The 26,375-nt window shown below is 33.7% G+C and overlaps 1 protein-coding gene across 1 annotated transcript in view; it reads left to right on the top strand.

Moving 5' to 3' along the window:
• The window catches only part of TBX18 (T-box transcription factor 18), a 32,047-nt gene extending 13,845 nt beyond the window's left edge, over positions 1–18,202 (top strand). Inside the window, exons 5-8 of the mRNA XM_051997341.1 lie at positions 726–893; positions 6,124–6,188; positions 14,918–15,012; positions 16,580–18,202. Coding sequence (XP_051853301.1) covers positions 726–893; positions 6,124–6,188; positions 14,918–15,012; positions 16,580–17,304 — 1,053 coding nt within the window. The 3' untranslated portion in view covers positions 17,305–18,202. The remainder of the gene's footprint in view (positions 1–725; positions 894–6,123; positions 6,189–14,917; positions 15,013–16,579) is intronic.
• Positions 18,203–26,375: the final 8,173 nt, after the last annotated feature.

The raw sequence follows: 26,375 nt of genomic DNA, 5'->3' as shown, positions 1-26,375 counted from the left end.
AGGTTATGAGGAAATGATTGTGGTGAAAAAACGAAAGGCAGTAATAAAACTAAAAGAAAATAAACAAAACCTTAAATCTGCTAAAAAGAATCTTAGACCTTTGAATTTCTACAGCACCATAGGAAAGAAAGGGTAAATTTACATGTTACATATCCATTGGCAGTGCTTAAGGAAGTTTATGAAGGCTCTTGAGCTGATTTCTCAAGTCCATTGATAATTTATGATGCTGAATTCTAATGAAGTGGATTGGGGTTAGTAGGAAGTAATGCTCAATCTGAAAGTATAAATAACTCAATAGGAGGGAGACCAAAGAAATTTATCACTTAGTGGGCATGTAATTATTACTAATGCATCAGACCTATTGTCTGAGTAAAAGTGGTAGGATTAAACACATTTTAATCATATTATTTTGAGTAGTTTCCATTTGATATAGATTTATAAAATAGTTGGGGCAAATCCTTTCGATGTTAATTCTTTTATATGAGCCATAGTTACGAATATATTTTCATGAAAATGACAATTCACATGGCTATAGATGAGGGACTCATAAATACTGAAACTTGCATTGTCTAGACTTTTAAAATTGTGAAGATATTTCTTGCATTAATAGAAAATTTTATTTCCAACCGAGAGACATCATAACTTGATTTTTTTAAAGGTTAGTGTTGACCAATTGATGATAAGGGGAGATCTCTGACAATTTTTTTTCTTTTTTTTAACTTCAGATTATCCTTCACTCTATGCACAAATACCAACCACGAGTGCATGTCATTCGGAAAGACTGTGGAGATGATCTTTCTCCTGTCAAGCCTATTCCATCAGGGGAAGGGGTTAAAGCATTCTCATTTCCTGAAACTGTCTTTACAACTGTCACTGCCTACCAGAATCAGCAGGTAATCTCTCTGTCTTTGATATACTACCATGACATATTTCTTATCCCAGGAGAAAAGAGAAAGTTAGCCTTGTCAGTTTATGATGAGATATTATTATAGTCTATATTAAATGAAAAACATTAGGATATAATGGTTTTTAAAAAATCAAAACAAAACAAAACAAAACAAAAGGCTTAAAACTAAGAATACCTGGGGTCTATTTTGTCTGTGACACTTGCTGGCTAAATGACTCTGGTAAAAATTCTTAACCTGTCACAGTGCCCCATGACACTCTCCAATATTCTACATTGTAGAACAGACACTGATTTGCATTGGTAGAGGATGTTTCCATACCAGGAGTGGCTTGAGCAAGAAAGATTGAGACCATATGCTAAATACTGAAACCTAAAATAATGATATTTTGATAGAAATAATTCTTCAGTGTTTCTTCAAGCAAGATTTCTCTAATAAGCTCTTGTTGGCATATTACTCTTAGTTCCATGTATCTGTGGTAAGTATATTCTTTAGACATAGTTTTCTTGTGGTTATTGAGATAATTTGGTGGATCCTTGGCACTGTCAGCATAGATATTTCTTTTATTGGTACCATGCCATCTCCTCTGAGATTTTTGTTTATATTGTCACATAACTCCTACACAGCAGTAAGCTATATAGTATACTAAAAGTCTTTCTCTTGTTCTTTTAATAATGGGTTATTTTAATAATAAGAGTAAGATAACATATAGAAATAGAAAGCAATAGAGAGGAGATAAGGAGCCAGAATTAGAGACATGAAGCCCTATATTCTAATTCTGCCCCTGACATTTATGAACTGTATGACGATGGGCATAACAATTCTTTTTTAGGCAATCAGGTTAAGTGACTTGTTCAGGGTCACACAGTTAGTATCTGAGGTCACATTTGAACTCAGGTCCTTCTAACTCCAGGGCCCATTGTTCTGCCACCATCAGAACCTCCCCACATACTCTAAAACTCTTTAAAAATTTATATACATCATAGATTACTGCTGATGAACACTGATGGAAGGATTTTTTACACTAAGAATTCCCTGACCCCAAATGAAGAGTACTGAGAAATTTTAAATCTATACATGGTCCTACATATTTTTATAAAATATGCAGAGGAATTTTATAATAGCAAAATTAAAAAAAGATTTGTAATCCAATATATCTTCAAATATCAAGAATTAGATTATTTAAATCTAATTTTATGTTCATTTTTTTCATTATTTACCAAATATGCCTATTTACCACCTCCCTACCCCCCATACCCATGCCAGAAAAGTATGAGAAGATGAAAACTTAGTTGTCTAAAATAATTCACTCGAGAAGTTTGTCCCCTCCCCAAAAATGGTAAAGTTAAATTAAATTAAAGAGATATTTTGGCCAGAGGGACAGTAGACTAAAAACAGATCACAAATCCATCTTTCACTTATTAAGAAGATCATCCTTGCAAACCTGGGAATGATCCCCCCAAAACTCAGGCTGTTTGACCCACAAACAACAGACATATTCAATCATTTGAAGACTTTACAATTCATACTACATTGGTCTCCTTGCTCTTCCTCAAATGCTATCACTTCATTTCCTAATTGGATTTTCACTGGCTGTTCTCTATGCTTAAAATTCCCTGTCTCCTTATTTCTGTCTTGAGGGTTTTTTGATTTCCTTCAGCTTCCAGATAAAATATTATCTTCTAGAAGGCTTTCCCTGTTTTGCTCAGTGGTAGTGTTTTCCATCTGCAGATTATTTCCAGTTCATCCTGCCTCTGCCTTGTGCATGATACTTTGCACTTTTTCCCAGTGATAGTGTGTGCCTTGGAATGCTCACTTTATTTAATTATTTATTTTTGACTTTTCTTTCTATTCCTAACACATAACACAGTAGCTGGTATAGAATAAGTGTTTAATAAATGGTTATTGGTTTGAATTGTTTTGATTATGGGAAACCTACCAGGGTTCACACTATGCTGGCAGTCTTTGAGAACCTGCACTTAGATTTCAGGGTAGACCCTTGTCTTATTGTTATTTGTTGTTCAGTCATTTGAGTCATATCCAACTCTTCATATTCAAAAGTGCAGTGATTTGCCATTTTCTTCTCCAGCTCATTTTATAGGTGAAGAAACTGAGGTAAACAGGGTTAAGTGACTTGTCCAGATTCATAGAGCTAGTAATTGTCTGAGGCCAGATTTAAATTCATGAAGATGAGTCATGCTAATTGCAAGCTCAGTGTTCTATTGACTATGCTACCTAATTGTCTCAGAGTAGATCTTTAGTGGAGGAAAATTCTTCATTTCAATCAATAAGTATTTATTAAGCACCTACTATATGTCAGACATGTGCTGGAAATACAAAAACAAGAAGAACGTAACAGTAGCTATATATGTTCTTATAAGAAACAAATCCTATAACATTTATTAAACTCCTAGTGTATATGTGTGGTATAAGTTTAGATAAAATATGACTCTTGCCATGGTTTAAGGAAACAAAATTTCCTTTAGTAGCTGAGTAACAGGCCTGGTAGATCGGAGGGAAACACTACATAGTAGTATATTTTGACCTTGAGAAGGCTTTTGAGTCTGTTCCTACAATAAAGTCTAGAAAGGGAATTTCCTAAGTGATGTTTAAGTTAGTTGATATCCATTTAGTATGATGGAAACTGACCTACTGAGTGGTGCATTACTGAAAATTTGGAAAGATTAAGATGATTTCGCTGTTGTTGTCCTTCATAGAAATAAATCCTATCCTTGGTTATTAAGAGTTTATCAGAGGTGTCCAACTCAAGGCTCCAGAGTCATTTATAGTACCTATTTGTTCCTTCATAGACGTTTTGTAGTTGACTTGGTTATTCATAATACTCAGAATAGCTTAGTCATTCACAATTATTCTTTGAACAATATTGCTGTTACTATATACAATATTCTCTTGGTTCTGCTCATTTCACTCTTTATTATTTCATGCCATTTTAAATATTGATTTTAATCAATCTGCTCATCATTTCTCATACCACAGTGGAATGTTACTGTATTCTATCACAATCATATATCAAAACTTGTTTAGTCATTCCCCAATTAATGAGTATACTCTCGATTTTCATACAGAGCCTATTGAACCAGATCAAAATTAATTAGAAAATGTTTAACAAAAATAAATAAAAATACAAGAAAATATAATCTTAATTTGTGTTTTTCTACATCAATGTGCTACCTAGAAGAATCCATTTTGAGTTGGTCATCACTGGTTTACATCACCCTTCCAGAATATGGAATTCAAAGGATGATTATTTCATTAGGCAGAAAAGGAAGGAACTAGAGGAAACAGCTGAACAGTAACCAGAAATTTAGGATCATAGTCTAGAGCAAAAAAGGAACTATCTAGAGCTAAATTTTTCATAATAGTTGAAAAAATTGAAGTCTGAGAAAGTTTATCACCTTGTCCAATGCCATGCAGTGGAAATCATCAACTCAAGTTATCTGACTCCAGAAACAATGACCTTCCTACTGTATACCCTCCCATCATTATGACTTAAAAAAAAATCTAAATTGAAAAGGATCTTGCCAAATTATTGATATGATTATACATGAAAACAGACACATTTTGCCAAGGATAAATTTAAAATAATCATTTGGAAGAGAGAAAAAAATAACGTATAATGTGGGTAGAGATGGATAATATGCCAGATTTCCCCAAAATAATTTATGGGGGCCGGATATCATAAAATATTGTAGAACAACAATCTGTGAATGAGCCAAAGAGAATTTTCACTGAAACACAAGACACAATACCTTGTTATGTTAATGATATTTCAATACCACCGAACCAGCAGGTTATCCTCTCCTTGTTTCCATAAATGGTCCATAATGTACAAGTGCTGCTGTCTCCAGCTCTGACTTATAGAAATTGTAATGTATCTGTAGAACTTGGATGGGGGTTCAAAGGAGACCTGTAAAGATGATTAAAGGGTGGAACAATAAGAGCTACAAGGAAAAGTTATAGGAATCTGCATTTTTTCAGCCAGGATAAGAGAAGGCTAAGTTATAATTTAATAATATTGTTGAAGCGTATAAAGTAGTCATATACAGATTCCCTTACTGTGGGAAAAAAAGAAAGTCTATAAGCTATAGCAAGGGTTCCTAACCTTTTTTGTGACCCCTTCATCAGTCTGAGAAGTCTATGGACTCTTCAGATTAATGTATCTAATCATATAAAATAAAATACATAAGATTCCAAAAGCTGTAAAGAAAATCAATTATATCGAGATGTATTTGGGGCAGTTGAGTGTCATAGTGGATAGAGCACTATCAGTGGAGTCAGGAGGACCTCAGAGTTCACATTTGACCTCAGAGACTTATTAGCCCTGTGAATACAGGAAAGTCCCTTAACCCCAATTTCCTCGGAAAAAGAAATACATTCATCAAAATATATTTTTAGAAAAAAAAATCTGATACTGCAACTTAAGAACACTTAAACTACTGGCTCATAGATATAGACCTAGAGGAGACTTTAGAGATCATCTAATCTAATCCTCTCATTTTGATAGTTGTGGAAATTGAGCAGAAATGGCTAAGTCACACAGGTAGTAAGTAGCAGAGGTGAGATTAGAATCTAAGTCCTTTTTTCTCACTGCCTCATGAAGATTGATCTAAGGAAGAGTTTCAGTACAATAATGATTATTAAAAATTAGAACAAGGGTCAAGAAGAGTTATTGAATCAGCTTCTTAAAAGGGTTTATATGAAGAATATATATATATATATATATATATATATATATATATATATATATATATATATATATATATATATATCCTTTTGCAGTGATAGATATGATTCTGCCTGAAAGAATTAAAAAAAATGAACCTGAATAGATTTATCAAATTATTTATAGTGTTACAAGTATCAGAGATAAGCTCTACAGTGAATAAAAATTCATCTTATCATGAATTCTTAGTTCAAATCTTGCTTCAGACATTTACCAGATGCTTTACCCTGGGAAAAATACTTAGTTTTGTCTGCCTCAGTTTTCTTATCTATGAAATGGAAATAATGACAGCATCTCTCCCAAGAGTTATCATTAAGAATAAAATAATATTTGTACAGTACTTTGAAATAAATGATATTCTTATTCTTCTTATTGTTCATTCTGTGAACATTTTTCCTTTATAATATTCTAGGGTATAAAGATACATTTGCTCATAATTTATACCTTCATCAATATGACCTTATTTTCTCCTAGATTACACGACTGAAAATTGACAGAAACCCCTTTGCCAAAGGATTTCGAGACTCTGGTCGTAACCGGTAAGGTTTTGATACATGTTTAATAGTGATAGAAATAGTCATAGATCTTATTTATTGGCTATTTTATACTCCATATTTTGAATTATAAAACATTTCATTCATATTTCTGTTACTCTGAAAAAGATTTATTTTAGAAATATCATGTCCAGTAACTTTGAAAATTTTATAGGTATTATGATCATACAACTGGTACCACACTGGATAGAGTACTGCGTCTAGAACAGTAAAGATCAACTTTCTGAATTCAAATTCAGCCTCATACATGTTCTAGCAGTGTGACCCTAGGAAAAATCACTTAATTCTGTTTGCCTCAGTTTCCTCATCTGGAAAATGAGCTGTAGAAGGAAAATGACAAATCACTCTAAAATTTTTGCCAAGAAAATGCCACATGGGGAGTCAGAAAGAGTCAGACACAACTAATCAAAAAAAAAAAAAAACCAAATAAACAAAACAGATGCTTTACAAAAGAAAAATGTTATTTGATATTTATTTGATATTCATAATTCAGCTAAACTCAGGAAAAAAAACCATTATAACAGCCTGACCTCAAACTATTAACATTGTTTTATTTCCTTTACCAAAATTACTCACTTGTTTAATTAATATGTGTTTTTGAATTTGGGATTATTTCTACCAATAATTTCTGCTGCTTTGTTGCCTTTCTTCATTAATCTGGTTTGCAAACCAGTTATTTGTTGTGTGTGTTTGTGTGTGTGTATGTGTATGTGTGTGTGTGTTTGTGTGTGTGTGTGTGTGTGTGTGTGTGTGTGTGTATGTGTAGATAGTTCCTCTCTGTGATTATAGTTCTATTCCAGTATAGTAGTGGTTATATAATAAATATCTAAACAATCATAATAATTATGACAATGGTTAATAGGGTACATAATCTAGAGTACAGGTACTAGTTTAATCCCAATATTCCAAATCTCAGTCCAGAGTTTCACCTAGAATCTCATTTTGTCTTTAGAACTTGAATGTGATTTCTCTCACCCACACCCCCACCTCTGCCATGAAACAAACATTTTATGACTTTATTTTTATTTTACAAAATTCTTATAGCAACTTCATTTCCTCACAAAAGATTGGTTTTCATAGGACATATGAACAAGATTCATAAACCATTCATTTCAGTGAGGGAGGAAAGCAGTAATCCTTATAAACAATGTGTTGTGATTCCTAGTAATCTGTGTCGTAATTACATGTTTTGTGAGGTAGAAGAATCACAATGAAAATTACTCTTGAAATTCCTTATTTTATCAGAATTTGCCCTTTGTAGGTGAATTTTATGTTCTTGTTTTATAGGAAAACAAACAATCTTGCATTAGGAAATTCTGTAATCCTGGTTGAATTTTCAGTGAGTTCTGTTTTATCTTGTTTTATGAAGTCCACATTTTCCTGAAAAGTTAATTATAAATTGATCTATATTTTAATAAATTCATAAGCATTTATTAAGCATCCTCTGCTATACACTGTGCTGGATGCTATCAAGATACAAAGACAAAATGAAATATTACCTCTTCTCAAGAGCTTATCTTCCTTGTAGAGAGACGATATGTGCGTATAAATGGATGTTCACAACACATAAGACAAATACATTGTAGTTTGTGAAAGGAGTGAGCAAGATGGGCAAATATTGCTGGCAATATCAATTATCTGGAAGTGAGTGAGTGGGGGCTCAGTTAAGACTTCTTATAAAAGAAGGTAGCACTTTGGTTTAGTCTGAAAGCTATTCTAGAAAGTGGAGGGAAGAAGATTAAGGAAAGAGAGTATTCTATTAATGCACGACACTAGGTGATGCTGTATATGGGCAGAAGCAGGAAGACAAGTTTGCTTGGACTATGGAGTTGCTAGAAGGAGAATCATACACGAGATTGGAAAGACAGGTTGGCATCCAGTTGTGAAGGACTTTAAAAACCATTTAGAGGACATATTTTATTTGAGAGGCAATGTGATAAATACTGGAATTTATTGAGTGGACTCACAGTTTAGGTAAATGTTTGGATAATGGATTGAATTGGGTGAGAGGCTTGGATGAGAGATAAGTTAGGAAGTCATTGCAGTAGTCTGCTTGAGAGGTGATGAAGTATGGAATTAAGATAGTGGCTTTGGGAGTGGAGAGAAGGAGAATTGTATAAGAGGTATTAGGAAAGTAGAAAGTACAGGAGATGAAAGGTAAAAGATGGGTTTTATTGTTGTTCAATCATGTCTGATTTTTCATGATTCCATCTGGGCTTTCTTGGTGGAGATACTTGAGTGGTTTGCCATCTCCTCCAGCTCATTTTACAAATGAGGTAACTGAGACAAATAGGGTGAAGTGGCTTTCCCAGGGTTATGCAACTTGTAAGTGTCTGAGGCTGAATTTGAACTCAGGGCTTCACCAGGCCCAGAGTTCCATCCACCTAGTTGCCTCAGAGAGTGGGCTACCTAATAGAAATGTTTAAGGTAATCATATGGTCTTTCCTGTTTGTAAAGTGGTCAATCATTTTTAACATTTGTTTTTTCAGAAATTTTTTCTAATCAATATTGAGTCTATGAGGCTTGCATTGCTTGTGGTTTGTTTTTGGAGTTGGATTTTAGAAGTGACTGTTAAAAAATATTGATAAATATAGTTTTAAATGAAGTAGAATGAATACTGCATTGGGGGGTCAGAAGACCTGAGTTTGAAATGCAGTTCTACCACTTAGTACCTGTATCACCTTAGATCAGTCATTTCACCTGATTATGTTAAAAGATTTGCAAAGATTACTCATACAACAACAAAAGCATTAATCATTTCAAAATGGGAGAGCTTGTGGTAATGATTGATATGAATATATATAAGACATTATTTGAGAAGACACTCAGCCTATGTGCCTGTATGTCAGCCAAAGTTTATCATTTAAGACTCTTCAATTCAGCAAACATTTACTAAGTGCTTACCATATCAAAGGTAATGAGAATATAAAGACAAAAGGAGAAACAATTCTAGCCCTTAGGGAATTGGAATGAAAGTTGAGAGGAAAGAGGCTGGAATAAGATATTTAAACAAATCAACATGCTATAATTTGAGACTGGAGAAATCAGAGTTCAGAGAAGGAAGGATATGGTCCCTAAACTGAGCCTTAAAACAAGTTGAGAATTGCAAGATGCAGAAGTAAGGAAAGACATGATGGCCAACTGTTACCAAAAAAAAAAAAAAAAAAAAAGGAAATGGGAGATGGAAGACTGAGTTTGGACATGTAAAGAACAGGAAATAGTCCAGTTTTATTGGAATACAGAATGAGTGAAACAGAGCAATATGAATCAGTCTATAAAGGTCTATGGGACCTAGATTGTGGGAGGCTTTAAATGCCAAAATAATTTACATTTTATCCTAGAGATGAAAAATTATTTTTAGTGAAAAGTTTTTTAAAATTAGCAAAAAAAACCCATTCAAATCAGATGTTTTATTTAATGTTTAGTTTGATTTCTATAAGAGTTTGATTAAAATTTTTTCCTCTTTTTTTTTAAACTTGTTTTCTCCCTCTTTCCTTGGGTTCACTGAGAATATAGGTAATATAGGTAAAAATGTCATAGTTGTATTAGTTAACTTCTTAATTATTTCAAGATATTTGTGATTAGAATTTCTACATCTAAGCCCACAAATTAAATGAACTAAACTTTAAAGTTATTAGTATGATGTGAAAATATTGAGCTATCATGTGGATTAATGACTGGTATAATTAGTATGTTATGTTTACTTTAAAAAATACCACACAAATTAGATGTTCTCTTTGAAAAGCTAAATATTATGAAAACTAAACTTTCTGTGCTACCTGAATTTAAAACATATTTTACTTTGACTAACAAAAACTGTATTATTACAGAAAAGAGAGCACTATTTTACTACTTAATATCATTTGTCTATTATTTGCACAATTCATTTTAACAAGAATTTATTAAGTTACTTTTATGTATCAGATACTATGTTAGGTCCTGGAAACAATAAATCTCCTACCCCCCAAAAAACCCCCAAACCCTTCAAAGACCCTACCTTCAAGGAACTTACATGGGAGGGGGAGGGAAAACAGGGGAGGCACACAGAGAAGTAAGTAATAGCATATACAGAAGAGTTAATATAAAATATTTTAGATCTTACTTCTAGGTTAAATATAAATCTCCTTTGGGGTGAGCCAAGAGATAGGACCATTTTATTAGATATGAAAACTGAAAAAAGTCATAATAAAACATTTGATTCATGTCGTGACTGTCTGTTATACACTGCAATTGATTTGACCCACTATTTAAAAAATTCTAATTTTACTGTCTTTTTCTTATATATAATGAACTTGTTGGACAAGACAGCATGTAAACAAAAGTCTCTAATTGTTTAAACTATATAAAATAATTCTCTTTAACTAAAAATCCTCCTTTCCAACCACTTTACAATCCCACAGGCTGTTTTATAGAAATCAGTAGCTTCAGCCCTCAAAAGCTCTACTGCAGGACATTTGCAGAGTGAAAGAGAATTTATGTGCTGAGAATAGTTTCATTCTTCAGCAAGGCCTCAGGTTTGACCCTATAAAATCTTTTACTCAGGAAGGTACAAAAATTTCTCCTCTTTAAATACTTCAAGAAAAACATAACCATTTTACTAAATAAACGTGGCTATTTGATAGTGTAAATTAGGGTGGTGATAAAATGTGGAAATTGTTCGAAGGCATCTTGTATAAATTATCGCCTTGGCTGTTCTCCTCCAGGAGGTGCCTTTTATCTTCCCTTTAACTAGAAAAGAAAAGTCTCTATTACTGCAGAAAATGAAGGCTTGGTGTTTTGTTTTGTTTTTTAATGTCCAGGTTCAGCTAATAAACATTTTATAATGGTTTCCTGCAAAATATCTCAGATACTTTCTGGAGCCTGAAAACAACCATCTCAGAAAAAACATTGATGGCTTCACATCTGATCATTCATATATTTATAAGCTTTTCATGTGTTTCCTTCAAACCTAACTTTTTTGTTGTTATTGTTGTTGTTGTTGATGATGATGATGTTAGCTTGTCCCCAAGTGATTTTGTTTGTGAGTTTGCAATGGGAGCGTAATAGACTTGCAGTAAAAATAAAATCTTGGAATCATAGATTTACAGGAAGGGAGTTTAGCGATCATTTAATCCAATAATCCTTTAACCAAATGAAGAAACTGAGTCTTGAACAGATGAAAAGATTAGTCTAAGATTATGCAGATAAGTAGTAAACCTGTGATTTGAACTCAGGTTTTCTGATTCACAATACAGAGCTCATTCTAATTCACTCTTCACAAATGCTTCTCTTCTCTCATTGCTGTTAACATCAGGAAATACTAAGTGATGTTTATGGTGTGGACTGCTTTAACAGTCTTGTGAAACCTCTGTACTACAAAACAAAATATATAGATTTACCAAGAAAATCAATTTGCTGAATTACAGTTAACAACATTTTAAAAAAAGTTCTTAGACCCTAGGTTAAGAATCTTTGTCTCATTGTGTCTTAAGCTTAGTTTTATGAATTTGTGTTTTTTTTGAATTGGTCAAGGTATAAATTTTAAATTCTAAATGTCCAATGAGATAATGCATAAAAAGTGATTTGTAAACTATAAAGCTCTCTATAAAATCAATTAATGTTAAGATTTTTATTTTTTGTTAAATATGTAGTCACATTCCATCTAATATCCTATATTTAAGAAAAAAACAGCTCTAGAACAATACTCATTCAATAAATTTAGGTTACCTAATTTATCTGAAGAATATATCACATGAAATTATCAAACCAAGCCAAGCCAATGAATATTTGGCACCTTCTATGTGCCAAACATTGTGCTAAGCATTGGACAAATAGAGAGACAAAAAAACAGATCCTTTTCCTTTTCCCAGTCTAATATGTAAACAATTATATAAGATATCTATAGGATAAGTTGAAGCTAGCTAGTTTTAGCTGGAAGGCACAAACATTAAACATTAAAGGGGGCCAGGACATCTTTAGCTCAATACATATTTATTTAATGTCCATTGTATTCCAGATATCCTATTATGAACTAAGATAAGAAAGACAAAAATGAAAGCAGTCTGCATTCAGGAAGCTAATAAACATTTATTTAATGCTTATTATATTCGTTATCATGCTAAGCATTGAAGATACAAAAAGAGGCAAAATACAGATTTCTTAAGGAATTTACAGTTTAATGGGGGAGTCAAGATGTAAACAAATATTATAAACTATATGGAAGATAAGTAGAAAATAATTAAGGTAGGAAAGGAACTAGAATTAAAAGGAGTTGGGAAAGTCTTCCTATAGAAAATGGGATTTTAATTGAAACTGTAAGTCAGGAAAATCAGTAGGCAGAGATAAGGAAGGAGAGGAAAAAAGAACTACCAGGTCTTAAAACATTATAATTCCTAAAACCATCAAAATGGAAATACAAAGCAGTTTTTAAAAGCTATTTAGAAGCAAATTTAAAGATTCAAAGTAGTTTTTTAAAACATTTTATATTACAATCTAAAAATGCACACAAATTTAGAATTAATATTAAATTCAAATATATTCATTACAGACAATATGGAGAAAGAAAGTTTTGTGACTACATCTTTCAAACTTTGTAGTAAAGAAATGTGATCTCACATCCACATCACTGCTGGATGGTTCTGATTCACAATTTTGTCATTGATACATGCTTTACTCAGGGAGTTGTAAAGAGAACTTGTAATCCTTTCTATTGGGAAAAGCTGAGATTGATGGATCTCTTGAATTCAGGAGTTCCAAGTTTTAGTGGGCTACTTCAGTGGATAGGGCTGTGCTTTTACAAAGTTCTACATTAATATGGTGAGTTTCTGGGACATTGGGAAGTGGGAAAAAGGTTACCTGCTTTGCCTAAGGAAGAGGGAACTGGCCAACATCAGAAAAGTTGATTTCAAATTCACATTCTGGCAATTACCATTTATGTTTTCTTAGGGAAGTCATTTAGCCTTGGAGCTTCTGTTTCCTTATCAGTAAATCCTGAGCAATTATATCCCCTACCTTTCTCAAAAGCTCTCCTGAGGTTTAAATGAACCAAACGTTTGAACTGGAAAACACTATGTAAAAATTATTGCTGTAGTTCTTCAGTAATGACTGATTCCTTGTGACTTCTTGTGGGGTTTTCTTAGCAAATTATACAGGAGTTGTTTTGCATGTCCTTTCTAGCTCATTTTACAGATGAGGAAACTGAGGCAAACAGGACTAAATAAATTTCCCAGAGTCACAAAACTAGTAAGAGTCTAAGACCAGATTTGAACTCAGAAATTAATATACTATGCCACTACTAAGTGCAGACAAAATTTTAAAATTTCAGGGATCTTCAGAACTTGTCTTGCCCAGGAAGTCTTGATCTAAAGTCTGCTAAACTTGGAAATTGAATTTCAATATAATTGGTTTCTTTTTTAATCTAATGTATTTAATAGTAGGCATTTAAAATGTGTTGTTGTGAGGAGTCTATCCCTTTACCAGACTATTCCAAAGGGGGCTACAGTACAAAAAAGTTAAGAACCTTTCCTCTAGCCCAGCCTGGCTAACTTCTCAGCAAATTAAACTGATGCCTATGGCATCTGAAAAATGTCACTATAAATTGATTCAGATTTCTGATTTCTAATTCAGTGTTCTATAGCATTATACTATATAATCTCATCCTAGGTATTCCAGTTATTTTGCATCTAGAACAAACATTACTAACATATCTATTTTGTAGTTTTCCACTAGCCTGACTACAAATCCTACAAATTGCAGCATCTCAGTCAGCAGCGACCTCAACAGTCATGTAGTCTGTACCATTCAGGAAAGAAATGTCCCTCCCCTTTCATAACATACCCCTAAAGAGGCCATTTAGTATCTGCTTACAATCATTTAAGCAGACTTCTTACATGATCCTCTGGAGCCTTCTCCTCCTTCCACTCTAACCCTTACCATCCTCTCCTAGTAAAAGGGGATCTTAATCTTTTTGTGTGTATAATAGTTCCTCTTGGAAATGTGCTGAAGCCTAAGGACACTTTTTCAGAAAAAAATGTCCTAAATGTATAAAATAAAATACAAAGGACTAAAAAGGAAGCCAAAATCTAGTGAAAATAAAACTGCATTTTTTCCCTCATCCAAATAAACGAGTCCTCTAAAATCTATTTACAGATTGTTTCTATTTGTAAAGTTAATGTTTCTTTGCAGTATTAAACCCATCTAGAACACCTTTGATATTTTCAAATTGTTTTATATACATTGTCATGTTTAAACCTCCAGATAACCCTGAAATGTAGATGTGATAAATATTATGATTATATAGCTAATAAGTTAATAATAATCCAGGCTCAGGCATTTATTAGTTGTGTAACCCTGGAAAAAAGTTGTTAGTTTTCCTCAGTTTCCCCAGTTGTAGAAGGAGAAGTATCTACCACTAGGGTTGCTGTAAGAATCAAATGAAATAATAACTATAATGTATATTGTAGTATGGCACATACTGGACATAGTTGTATTATGTAAATATGAACTATTAGTAATTCTTCTTGCTTCCTTACAAAATTGTATCAGGGTCTTGATATTTCTCCTCTGCTTTTAGCAAGCTCCTAACTTTTAAAGATAGGTGACTCTCACGAGATTGGAATCTGTCATCAGCAGTAATTTAATCAAATAGTTTTTTTAAAATATATTTTAATAAACTGTGCTAAAAAGTGTGAAGCAAACTCAAGTTGATTGGACTTTTTTTTTTTTTTAACATTTAGAATGGGTTTGGAAGCTTTGGTAGAGTCATATGCATTCTGGAGACCTTCCCTGAGGACTCTCACATTTGAAGATATTCCTGGAATACCCAAACAAGGTAAATGAAAGTCCTGTAAAGTCACATGAGTCAGATATGCTATTTGGTTCTGATGTCAAATCAGGGCTGATTTTTTTTCCATTTAACTAAAGATTATTTTCTTTTCCTATCTCATTTGATAAAGAGAAAAAGAAAAACTTTCATAACTGATATCAATAGTCTATCAAAACAAAATCCCTCATTGACAATGTTCAAAAATATGTATTCTTTTGTACTTTGAGTCTTTCACTTTTCTGACAGAAGGTGGTCAGCATATATTATATGAATGAGGATTGGTCGTTGTAATGAGAATTCTTATGTCTTTTCAAAAATGCCTATTTTTATAGTGTTGCTATTATTGTATTGATTCTTCTCCTGGTTATGCTCATTTCATTGTGCATTAATTCATAGAGGTCTTTCCAAGTTTTCTTTGAAACCATTTTTGTCACTTTTTTGACCTAATTCTTAAGACTGTTGCCACCAAAAGAAAAAGAAAGTGATTTCATCTCCCCTGATAATTCGAGCCTAATCCCCTGACTTTCACATCCATCAGAATCCATCTATTTCCAAGTGATGGCAGAGGGATTATTCCTAGGTGCTTGAAAAGATTTATGATTTTATTAGAGTAAGTTATACTTCTGTTGGAAGCACCTCACCCCTCTCCACTTTCCTTCCAGTAGTGGATGTTTTCATGAGTTTCTGTGGCCAAAGAAAGTCATTATCTACATACACTAAGCCAGGGTATACCTCAGACTTTACTAAGCCTACACTCAAAACTTTTCCAGCTTGTATAGAATTCCCAGAAATTGTTCTCTGTGCTCATAACTGTTGAGGATAAAAGGTCAGCTCTATTCTATTTGAGACTTTAGAGCAGGGGATAGTAGAGAAACATAAGATTTGCTTTTCAATTAACACTTTATGATTTCATTAGTGAGGAAAACTCCTAACATGAAGATCCTTCCATCTATACAGATCAGTAATTCAGTGGCAACTTGCAATCTTAGAAAATTAAATTGAAGAGGGGAGAGTGGGTAAAAAACCCAACAACAAACTTTTTAGACAAATTCAGTCTTAGATGTTATCAGATTAGTGATATTGCATAGAAAAAAAAAGCTTTACCTTCTTCACCTTTCACACTGTCTCATTTCTTCCTTTATCTATCATTCCTTGATGTATCTATTGTTTTCTCAAACTTATGAATGCCTCTCTGTGGGGGCACACACATACATACCATGCATATGCTACAGGTGTCTCATGGGGAGACAATATAGGTTCAAAGAAAACTAATAGGGAGTAATGTGGCAGTGGGAAGAGAATAAAGGGTGGGCACAATTTCAGATCAAGGTAAAGTAGGAAATTAAGTTTAGTTTTGATACAAACCTTGATAAATTCAGAATTTGTAATATTCACAAAGACCAGTTGAGAAACAACTTTAAAACCATTACCATTTTTAAGAGAGGGATCTGAATGCAGCAATCTCTCTTCTGATTAATATCCTGAAATGTCTTTAAATCCTATATTTCAAAATCAAATTGAATCAAAACAGCTGAGTGTTATTGGCTCTTTATGTTTTATTAATCTTTTGTAGGAAACACAGGCTCATCTACCTTACTTCAAGGTTCTGGAAATGGAGTTCCTACCACTCACCCTCATCTTTTATCTGGTTCCCCTTGTTCTTCTCCTGCCTTCCACCTTGGGCCAAACACAAGCCAGCTATGCAGCCTGGCACCTGCTGATTATTCCACCTGTGCCCGTTCAGGCCTTACCCTCAACCGGTACAGCACCTCCCTGGCTGAAACCTACAACAGGCTCACTAACCAAACCAGTGAGACCTTTGCCCCACCAAGGACCCCCTCTTACGTTGGAGTTACCAGCAGTACGACTGTGAACATGTCAATGGCTGGCAATGATGGAGACACATTCAGCTGTCCACAGACCAGCCTATCTATGCAGATTTCAGGGATGTCTCCCCAGCTGCAGTACATCATGCCCTCACCATCTGGCAATGCCTTCGCCACCAACCAGACCCACCAGGGCTCTTACAACACTTTCAGGTTACATAGCCCCTGTGCCTTGTATGGATATAACTTCTCCACATCTCCCAAACTGGCTGCCAGTCCTGAGAAAATTGTTTCTTCCCAGGGAAATTTCTTGGGATCCTCCCCAAGTGGGACCATGACCGATCGACAGATGTTGCCCCCTGTGGAAGGAGTGCACTTGTTGAGCAGTGGGGGTCAACAGAATTTCTTTGACTCTAGGACCCTAGGAAGCTTAACACTGTCATCATCTCAAGTGTCTGCACATATGGTTTGATGGAGCCTTTATGTCAAAATGCATTTTTTTTCCCCTAGTATACTTTCTGTTCTTAGCTGTATGGAAGGACTATCATTTTGTGGCTTGTATAATGTGTATATAATAGAAGAGGAAGGTGCACTGAACCTTTGAATGTGCTCATGGTAAGACTATATTTATATATATTATATATGTGTGACATATATAATATGTATACATGTTATATATCTATACTGTATATACATAGCCTTTTGAATTATTCAGCCTATACAACTGCACCCTCCATCTGGTTATCCAGTTGTACAAAATGTTTGCAATGTATACAACATATTTAGCTCAAATTCCAAGACTTTTTTAAACACAAAATGATCTATTTAAGGACTGGGCCCCGATAACTAAACATTTTTAACTTAATTTATCAGAAAAGTTCTCTAAACATATGTTACACCTGTGTTGATAATCTAGTACTTATGACTGCTGTTATTCTTAGAGATTTGGAAGGTATGAAGACCTTAAGTGCAAAAGGTCACTCAAAGACAACATCAAAAGTCTGAGTTACCCATAAGAGTAGAATAGCTTTCATTCTTTTACTTTGTTCTTATTCATCAGTACTAGCATGGGATCTTAAAAAACAGGCTGGTTTAGTAAATCATTAGGACTGCTTTGAGTGTGAGGCAATCTGGGTTCAAGTCCTGCTTCTGTTATTCACCACAGACAAGTCATATAATCTTTCAGTGCCTTACATAATTTTCTAAGACTCTAAATTACAAACAATCTCACATCTGCAGTGGAGTTCCTATCCTAATAAAGCTATAAGTCTAGACCAAAAAAAAAATTTTTTTTTAATTCCATGACCTAAAGTCCTTTGTGAGTCTGCTTCTCGGACAACTAGCAATGTCACACACACACACACACACACACACACACACACACACACACACACATATATATATATATATATATATATGTATATATATATTTAATTTAAAGGATTTTTTTCATTTTATAGGGTTATTAGTGGTTCTCTATAGAGAATGCATTTGTAATTATTTTAACTTTCATTCAAGTACTAAAATCTACAGTCAAAGAGACTGAAATGTGACAGTGTCCAGGAGACTTCCTAAATATGTGGTACTCATATTTTGATTGTCACTAGAAAATGAAATATTTTAATTCTAGGAGAGAGAGAATGCTTATTTTTAATAATTTAAATCTAGCTTTACATTCCCATGATTTTAATAATGAAATACAGGAAATCTCTCCTTTAAATCAAAAGGATTAATGTTGTCATTTTCCCCCTTAGCTGTGCTTGGGTCAAGGGTGTGAAGGTCTCTCTTGCTTTGGCTTCTCACTACTAATTGCCTAGGTTGGAATTCTTGACCTAAGGTATATAGATGAGGAGAGGGAGGTTATGGTTTTTATTTATAATATAGTGTCTTCTAACTCCTACATCTTGGACACTCGCCCTTCTAAGTTGCCCTCTGTCAGAGTCTCTTCCTGTGTAAATTGATATGCTGCCTTTTGGGTTTTAAATAACATTACAAAGAATTTCTGTGGGTCATCTCCATGAATCTGTCTTTTGGAGTCTCTCCTTGCATACTGAATAGTAAAGAATCTAATTGGAGGAATTGTACAACCATTTCATCTTCACATTTTAAATGCTGAGGGCATTTTAAACTGTAAGATCAGAAAAAATGAGGAGTTAGGTTTGGCTCCTCCCTCCTCCCCATTGTGTATGTGGATCTCCCAGATTTATAAAGCAAATTTGAAATCATATGACAAGACAAATGAAATTAGCTATACAATGGAAGCATTGCTACCCTCTTATTGAGAAAAAAAAATTGAACCATTGTAGACATTTCCTCTGTATCAGGTTAATAATGCTATAAATTCATTATGCCTCTGCATTTTAATTGGTTAAATTCTGGACTTCTTAAAATTTTTTTGGCAATTTGGTGATGCCTATGAAGCCTTCTCTGAATAATGTTTTTAAGTATACAAAATAAAATACATAGGATTATTTTAAAAATTATGTTGAAATTTTAGCTAGCAGATTGTTTTTTAGAAAATTCAGCTTCTGTGCCCCAAGCTAAGAACCCCTTCTTTGTTTCATCCTTATTTTGGACAGTGTAGATCATGATTTGTTCATTAATACAACTTCAGTTAGATGTTTAGGAATAATCTGAGATTTAAACAGAATCAATATAGGACAGAACTCATGTTTCCATGCTTGGACCATTTCTTTCCAAGTGTTCTATATTCCTAAAGACTTAGTTTCAGCAGTTCAGTATGGTTCTTGGGGTTTTTTGTTTTGTTTTGTTTGTTTTGTTTTATTTTGTTTTGATTTGGTTTTTTTACAAATAATGAAGGAGATTGATGTAAACTTTTTGTAGTGACTCCAAAAAAAATAGTGGCTATATCAGCAGTCTGCTTGTATACAATATCTTCTGTCTGGACAAAGATTTGGAATGATGTTAAGAGGTCAGAATTTATGAATTTGTGCAAGGCTGTATGAAAGTTTATTAATATTCAAGAAGAATTCTAAATTCCTTGAGAAAACAAGGTAAAGTATTCATTCAGTCCATGTATGTGCACGGAAAAATTTTTTTGTTGTTGTCAGTGAGTTGGAAATGATACAACACTACAGACGTTGTTTGTTTGTTTTAATTCAAGGTCATTTTAATTTTCTGCAAGACTTCACAATACTAGTCAATTATTTTTTCTTTAAAATCTTACTGTAAATAATTATCACAGTGCCACCATAAAGACTTGCTTTTGTTATTGTATTAAATAGTATCTATGCATTGGTATCTGTAATTATCCATCTATATTTTGTTACTACAAAAATGCCACAGAAATTATATTAAAGTATGTATCTGAACACATTATTTTGGAAGAGAATTATTGGAATTGTGTGTGTATGTGTGTGTAGGGGGGTGCACATACATGTGTATGTGTGTGCATGTGAGTTTTGTGTATTTTTTTTAAAAAACAGTCTACTATGAAGCCAAGATATCAAGCAAAGTACCAAATTCAGGACCTCCCTTTATAAGGGAGTAGAGAAACTGGATTACTGTATATCTTCTGGATGTTAGAACAGTGAACATACCATTTAAGGTAAAAGCTGTGACAAATACTGAGCACATTAAAATTCTCATTGTAAAAAGGAATACATAAGGTTTTCTCCCATTTCTTGTTTTTCATCCCCTTCTGGGTATAAGGGAAGAAAAAAAGCCTAGATGCAAGAATGAGTGGCTTGAAAACTGACTTGCTGCTGACTGATTACTTTTAGACAAACAGGCTGGAATCTATTCCACGGGTTGACAGGAGGGGGTGAGGGCAGCCCAATCATGACCAGAGTTTGGAAATGAACAGTTGTGTGGGTGAGACCTTTCTGACTCTAAAGGGAAGGTCATCAGCCTTTCTAAAGTGAGGGTGCCAAGTTACTGACCCCTACTCTTTTGGAATGCTAGGTCATGGGTATGGGGAGAGGCACTGGTAGCAGCCTTAAGAAGGGAACACTTAAAGGGTCTTCTCATGCAAAAGTCTCTCCTCTCATTTATTCTTCTAGTTAGAAATTCATTTGGGTTAACAAGCTTCTCCTGGGAAGGGTAAAGCTGGTAATAATTCAAACTAAAGTATAAATTTAACTAAATCTACTTAAAGTCACCTAAAGGAACATGAATTTCAAAAGTGTGAGGATAGGGTGGGGGGCAAAAGTTAGATAATTTTGCAGCAGGTTTAATTATAATAATGCGAGAGGAGGGATTAAAGTACCACAGGAATACAAGGGAACAAACGAAAGGAAAAGCTGCTAAAGATAAATTTTTAGTCAATGATTTAAAGCTTAAAGGGATTTTAGAGGTCTTGAAATCCAAAATGCTTATTTGGTAGATGAAAAAATGGGAAACTAGAATACGTTTAGTGACTTGCCCAAAGTTCTATGGGTAATATGTGGAAAAGTTAGAATCTGAACTCAGGGTCTATGGCTCTATTTCTAACATTGTGTTTTTGCTAAGGACATTGGTGGCACAAATGAAACAAATGTTTCTTGAATGGTGGCTATTGAGCTTTATGAGAAGAGTGCCATATTTGGAGACATGAAGATCCTGAGATCAGATTCTGCCTCATAAACTACTTCCTGGGAAAGTAAGCAAGTCACTTAAGATCTCTGATAATGATCTCTAAGGTCCTTTTCAGATCTAAAACTAGGACCATAAAATCCTTTGCCCTGATATACATTGCATATATATACATATATACACACATACATACATACATATACATGTATATGTATATGTATGTATGTATGTGTGTATATATGTATATATAGCAATATATAATGTATGGTTTATATAATATCATGTTAATATAATATATAATCATAATAACTATTATTGTATCACAATACTATATATATAGTATATACAGTATATATTACATATATCATATGTAACATATAATATATAAAATGCTATATTAATAGAATATAATTATAATTATTATATATTGTAGTATTATGATATAGTGTCTGGATATTCAGCATACATTATATATGTCATATGTAATGTATATTTTACATAGCATATACATTACTATATTAATATAATATATAATTATAATTACTGTATCTTATACTATTACAATATTATATGGTATATATGCAGCATATATTACACATATGTAATATATATTGTGCATAGTATATACAATGCTATTTAATAAGATATATAATTACAATTATTTTACCTCATAGTATTGCAATGGAAATTAATAATAACTTCTGTAGCTCATATTGCTATAAGGTTTGTGAAGGAGATTTGAAGCAAACCATGTCAATATAGACAAATAAGTAGAGAAGATTGAGTTAATATTGCCTAGGTACTGAAAGTTGTATCTCTAGTTCCATGTTGTATCCATGGTTCATTTTACAATTTTGCAAATTCTTGTCACAAATGGTAATTATTATTTTACTTCTATTTAGAGGGAAAAGATTTCAAAAGTTTGTTTTGTTGTTGGACAAAAACTTCTTTTGTGAGCAATAAAGTGTCATCAAAAGGATTTTGGCAAGTTAGATATATATATTTTTAATATAAATAGAAATATTGAATTAGATTACAAAAAATATATGTCTTACACTTTTGTAAAAAGTATCTAATAGTTTCTTTGGTGTTTTATTTTGTAACCGAATCATATTCATACTTTCTTCCCTCGATTCTGTTTCTTTTTAAAATATTCTCATTAAATAGCCTGGTAAGGATCAATACTTGGATAAATATAAATAATAGCCAACTTGAGAAAGTGATATTTTGAGAATGAATTTAAAATTTTATGGAAGAAATACCTGCACTCATCATTTTCTAATTTCTTATTCATGTGAGATCAAAATCTAATAATATGAAGCAGCATTATTAGGTAATTTATTTAATTTACAGTTATATCAACCTATGTACCTTAATCTTGTGTTTTTATTAGTATAGCAGTTTACTAGAAAGACTTGAAGCACTAAATATGCCTTCACATTAAGATAATTGTTATTTTGTTTCTAGTTATGGTAACAGTTGGTAATTTTAAAAGTGTTTTTGTAGGAGCATGCATATAACGGTGTTTGATAGAAATTTTTCTTTGTTTTTTAATGAAGTAGTGTTTGGGAAAGTTATCAATACCTCTTCCTCTTGGAAATAGACTAGATTTTAAAAAGTAGGAGAGCAATTGTGTTGCAAAGGGAGAAAGCTTTGAATTTGGAGTCAGAAGATTTCAAATCCCAAATCCCATCCAGACACTTATTCATTGTAAGCTTGGACAACTTAGCTTTATTGAATCTCAGTATTCTCTAAGTTCTGATGCCATCTCTATAATGTCTTGAATTCTACCATCTTTAAAACAGAAAGTAGATACTTCTTTATGTTCAGAGCTAGGGCAAAAACATTTGGCATCTCTGAATCTTTTCTACATTTTGAAATGTTGAAGTCCAATTTGGAAAAAAAATGACAAAGGGCATGCTTTTCAGGAGGAAAAAAGCAGTTTCCATTGATTTCTTTATGAGACAGTGCTAGACAGTACTATAGTTCTTGTTGGAATATTACATAGGCCAAAATATGTGCTCAAATGCCAAGGTACAACAGGGAAGCATTATCACCTTTGCTCAGGATTTGTTCTGTGGTTTTTCTCTGCAAACCAAAACATCATTTTAATGTCTTTTTCCCCCTCCAATTTGGCTCTGTGGACTGAGCTATAATGAAAGATTTCTGTGTTGGTATCATGATTAGGAGAGACTTGAATTGTTTGGAATTTTGAAGAACTCTGAGATTTTTTTTTCCCCTACGACATTTTAGCAAGGAAAGTTCCTGAACATTTTGGATAGACTTCTTATGGCAAAGTTATGGGAGAACATAGACAAGAATCACATCATATGAATAGACAAGATAGGCTGCATTATTGGAGGGAACAGACCTATAGATGAGATCATAAACCCATTGGAAATTGTACTGTAGAGAGTTTTAGGGTTTTAGGGTTTTCTTGGCAAAGACTTTGGAGTGGTTTGCCGTTTTCTTCTCCAGTCATTTTGCAAATGAGGGAACTGTGGCAAACAGGATTAAGTGATTTGCTCAGGGTTACACAGCTGCTAAGTGTCTGAAGCCTGAATAAAACTCATGAAGATGAGTCTTCTTGATTCCAAACTCAATGCTAAAACCAATGTGCCACCTAAAAACTCCCTCAAAAAAATTAGACCTATTATTTTCATTGAAGCAGGGAGTGTCTCAATCAATGAAGAGCTCTCTTAATCGTGAACTTTCTTTGCAATTTATAGTCAATAGCCTGAGGTCACTGAGAGGTTACCCAATCTCATAATGGGAATATGAATCAGAGGAGAAACTTATACTAAGGTCTTCTTGATTCTGAAGCCAGCTACTTCTCAGTCTTCCCAATAGTTTGTCCAAATACATTTCAAGGAGAATTACCTTAAACTGTCCAGAAAAGTTGAATGAGTCAAATGTTTTGTGGATGAGTTATCTGGGAATGAAAGAGGGTCTTAAAAACAGATTTGGTATTTGTTTTTTAATATGCTCAAGTGGGATGAGGAATTGTAAGTTATATAACTACAATTTCTGTGCTCAGCTTCTCTTTGAAAGTGCTGTGGCAGAATTAATAGGCTAGGAAGTTATGAATGACATTAAATAGGATAACTGGACTTGGAAGAGTAATATTCTTTAGTTAGCCATGTACAATATCCTGACTCATTTTTAAGCCTGAGAATTCTTCCCAAAAGTTGGGTATCCTTTGGTAAACTACTTAGTAAAGAGTATTCTAATCTCCTGATTAGTACTCTACTACTAAGCAGCAAATTCAAGGGCAAGACTACTGAGTCTTTTGTTTCTCTTGGAGCTGACATCAGGAAAGGTCTTATGTCCTCACTAGCACCTAGTACTACAGTACTTATGCTCTCACCCAGGCCAAGCCCTGTTGCCTTTAGGGATCATCAACTATATCACAGAGTTACAGGCTGTATTCTTTTGGAGACCAAGCTACCCACCCACAGTATGATTTTAGTTGACCAAGGCAGTCAAGTTTTGTCCCTTTCTGTTTTTCACCCAACTTCAAATGGATTTTTGCTTTGGGTACCAGAATGGCCAATTACAGCTCTGACTAGCAGACATGGGAACTCTTATATTTGAGAAGAAATAGAAGGGTAGAAAACATCTTTCCTCTTGCTAGGGTAAAGATTCTCAGAAATGAAATAATCTCAGCTATACTTGGATATGAAGAATATAATCTAAAGCTCTGAGTTTCATTTCTAGTCTCTCCATTTTTAATGGCCCATTTGGTTGGATAGAACTATACATTAGTAGATAAGATAACCCATAACCTTGGGAATATAGATCGTGTCATTTTTTTTTTTGTATCCCTAGTGCCAAATTCAGCACCTGGAATAAAGTAAAAGTTTTAACTATTTTTGTTGATTGAGTGGCTAACCAGATATTTGATCCCCCAAGAATTCCTCTGCCCTCTCGTTGCCACCATTTCAGATTTTCTTCCCCTTCTCCTTCCTCTTTGCCTTTATCAGACTATTATCCAGCATCATTTTCTATCTCATTTCCCAATCCTTCTCATACCTTGTCAGTCCCTTTTCTCCTGTATGAAGTCTTCGGTGCTAGAACTAGAACTGAGAAAAGGGAAGATAAATCTTAGACACTGAAGATCTCTGCCCAGTAGTCCTACCCATTGGTGATGTTTTTCATCTCCTTATATCTCTGCCCAGAGGTTTGTCCTGATTTTTGTCACCACCTCCCAATTTCTCTGTTCCTCTTTCCCTTCTATAAAAGGTCCTGTCTGCTTCAAAGCCAGTGAGAAAAAGTTTGTGATAGCCCAAATGTGATTTCTCTTTAGCCCTGTATGTCTCTATGACTCTAAAAAAAAATTTATCAGGGATTGGGTGCATTTGGGTATTTAAACTGTAAACTAACTCAACAAAAACTCATAAAAGGCTTACCATATGCCAGGCATTGTTCTAGGCATTAGGGATACAAAGACCAAAAAAAGTTATTTCCAGCCTTCAAGGAGTTTACATCTAAGTCCACATTCTATTTTATTCTCAACTTGTTTCTCCTTTGTCTAAAATGAAAACAAAATTTAAAAGAAGAGTTTAAAGCAACTCAAAAAGAATCTTTTCTACAGAAGACCATGCCAGGAAGACAATTAGACTGAAACAACAGATGGTAGCACTGGAAAAGAAAACAGAAATGTCAATTCCTCAGTCCTCACAAGGAAACACACACACACACACACACACACACACACACACACACACACACGACATACCAAGAAATCAGTAGAAAATAAAAATGGGGGAAGATAGATAGGCTTTATATTGCTAGAAGTCCCTGGGTGTCCACAGAGAAGATCTGGAATGTAACTGGATCTTCTGAAAGACATACCACTTTAGTTGGATATTCTTGAAAATATTTCTGTAATGACTATTCCCTAAAAGTAAGAGGGTACCAAAGAATGAGCAATATAGGCTGACATTCTAGGATATCCTGCTACTACAGATGCCCAAGGGGTCAAGGATGCCAACAAAGGAGACTGATTAG

The sequence above is a fragment of the Antechinus flavipes genome, chromosome 4, assembly GCF_016432865.1.
Source record: "Antechinus flavipes isolate AdamAnt ecotype Samford, QLD, Australia chromosome 4, AdamAnt_v2, whole genome shotgun sequence".
NCBI classification, from domain to species: domain Eukaryota; kingdom Metazoa; phylum Chordata; class Mammalia; order Dasyuromorphia; family Dasyuridae; genus Antechinus; species Antechinus flavipes.
The sequence above is the reverse complement of the archived record's forward strand: the minus strand, read 5'-3'. Positions and strand labels throughout refer to the sequence as shown.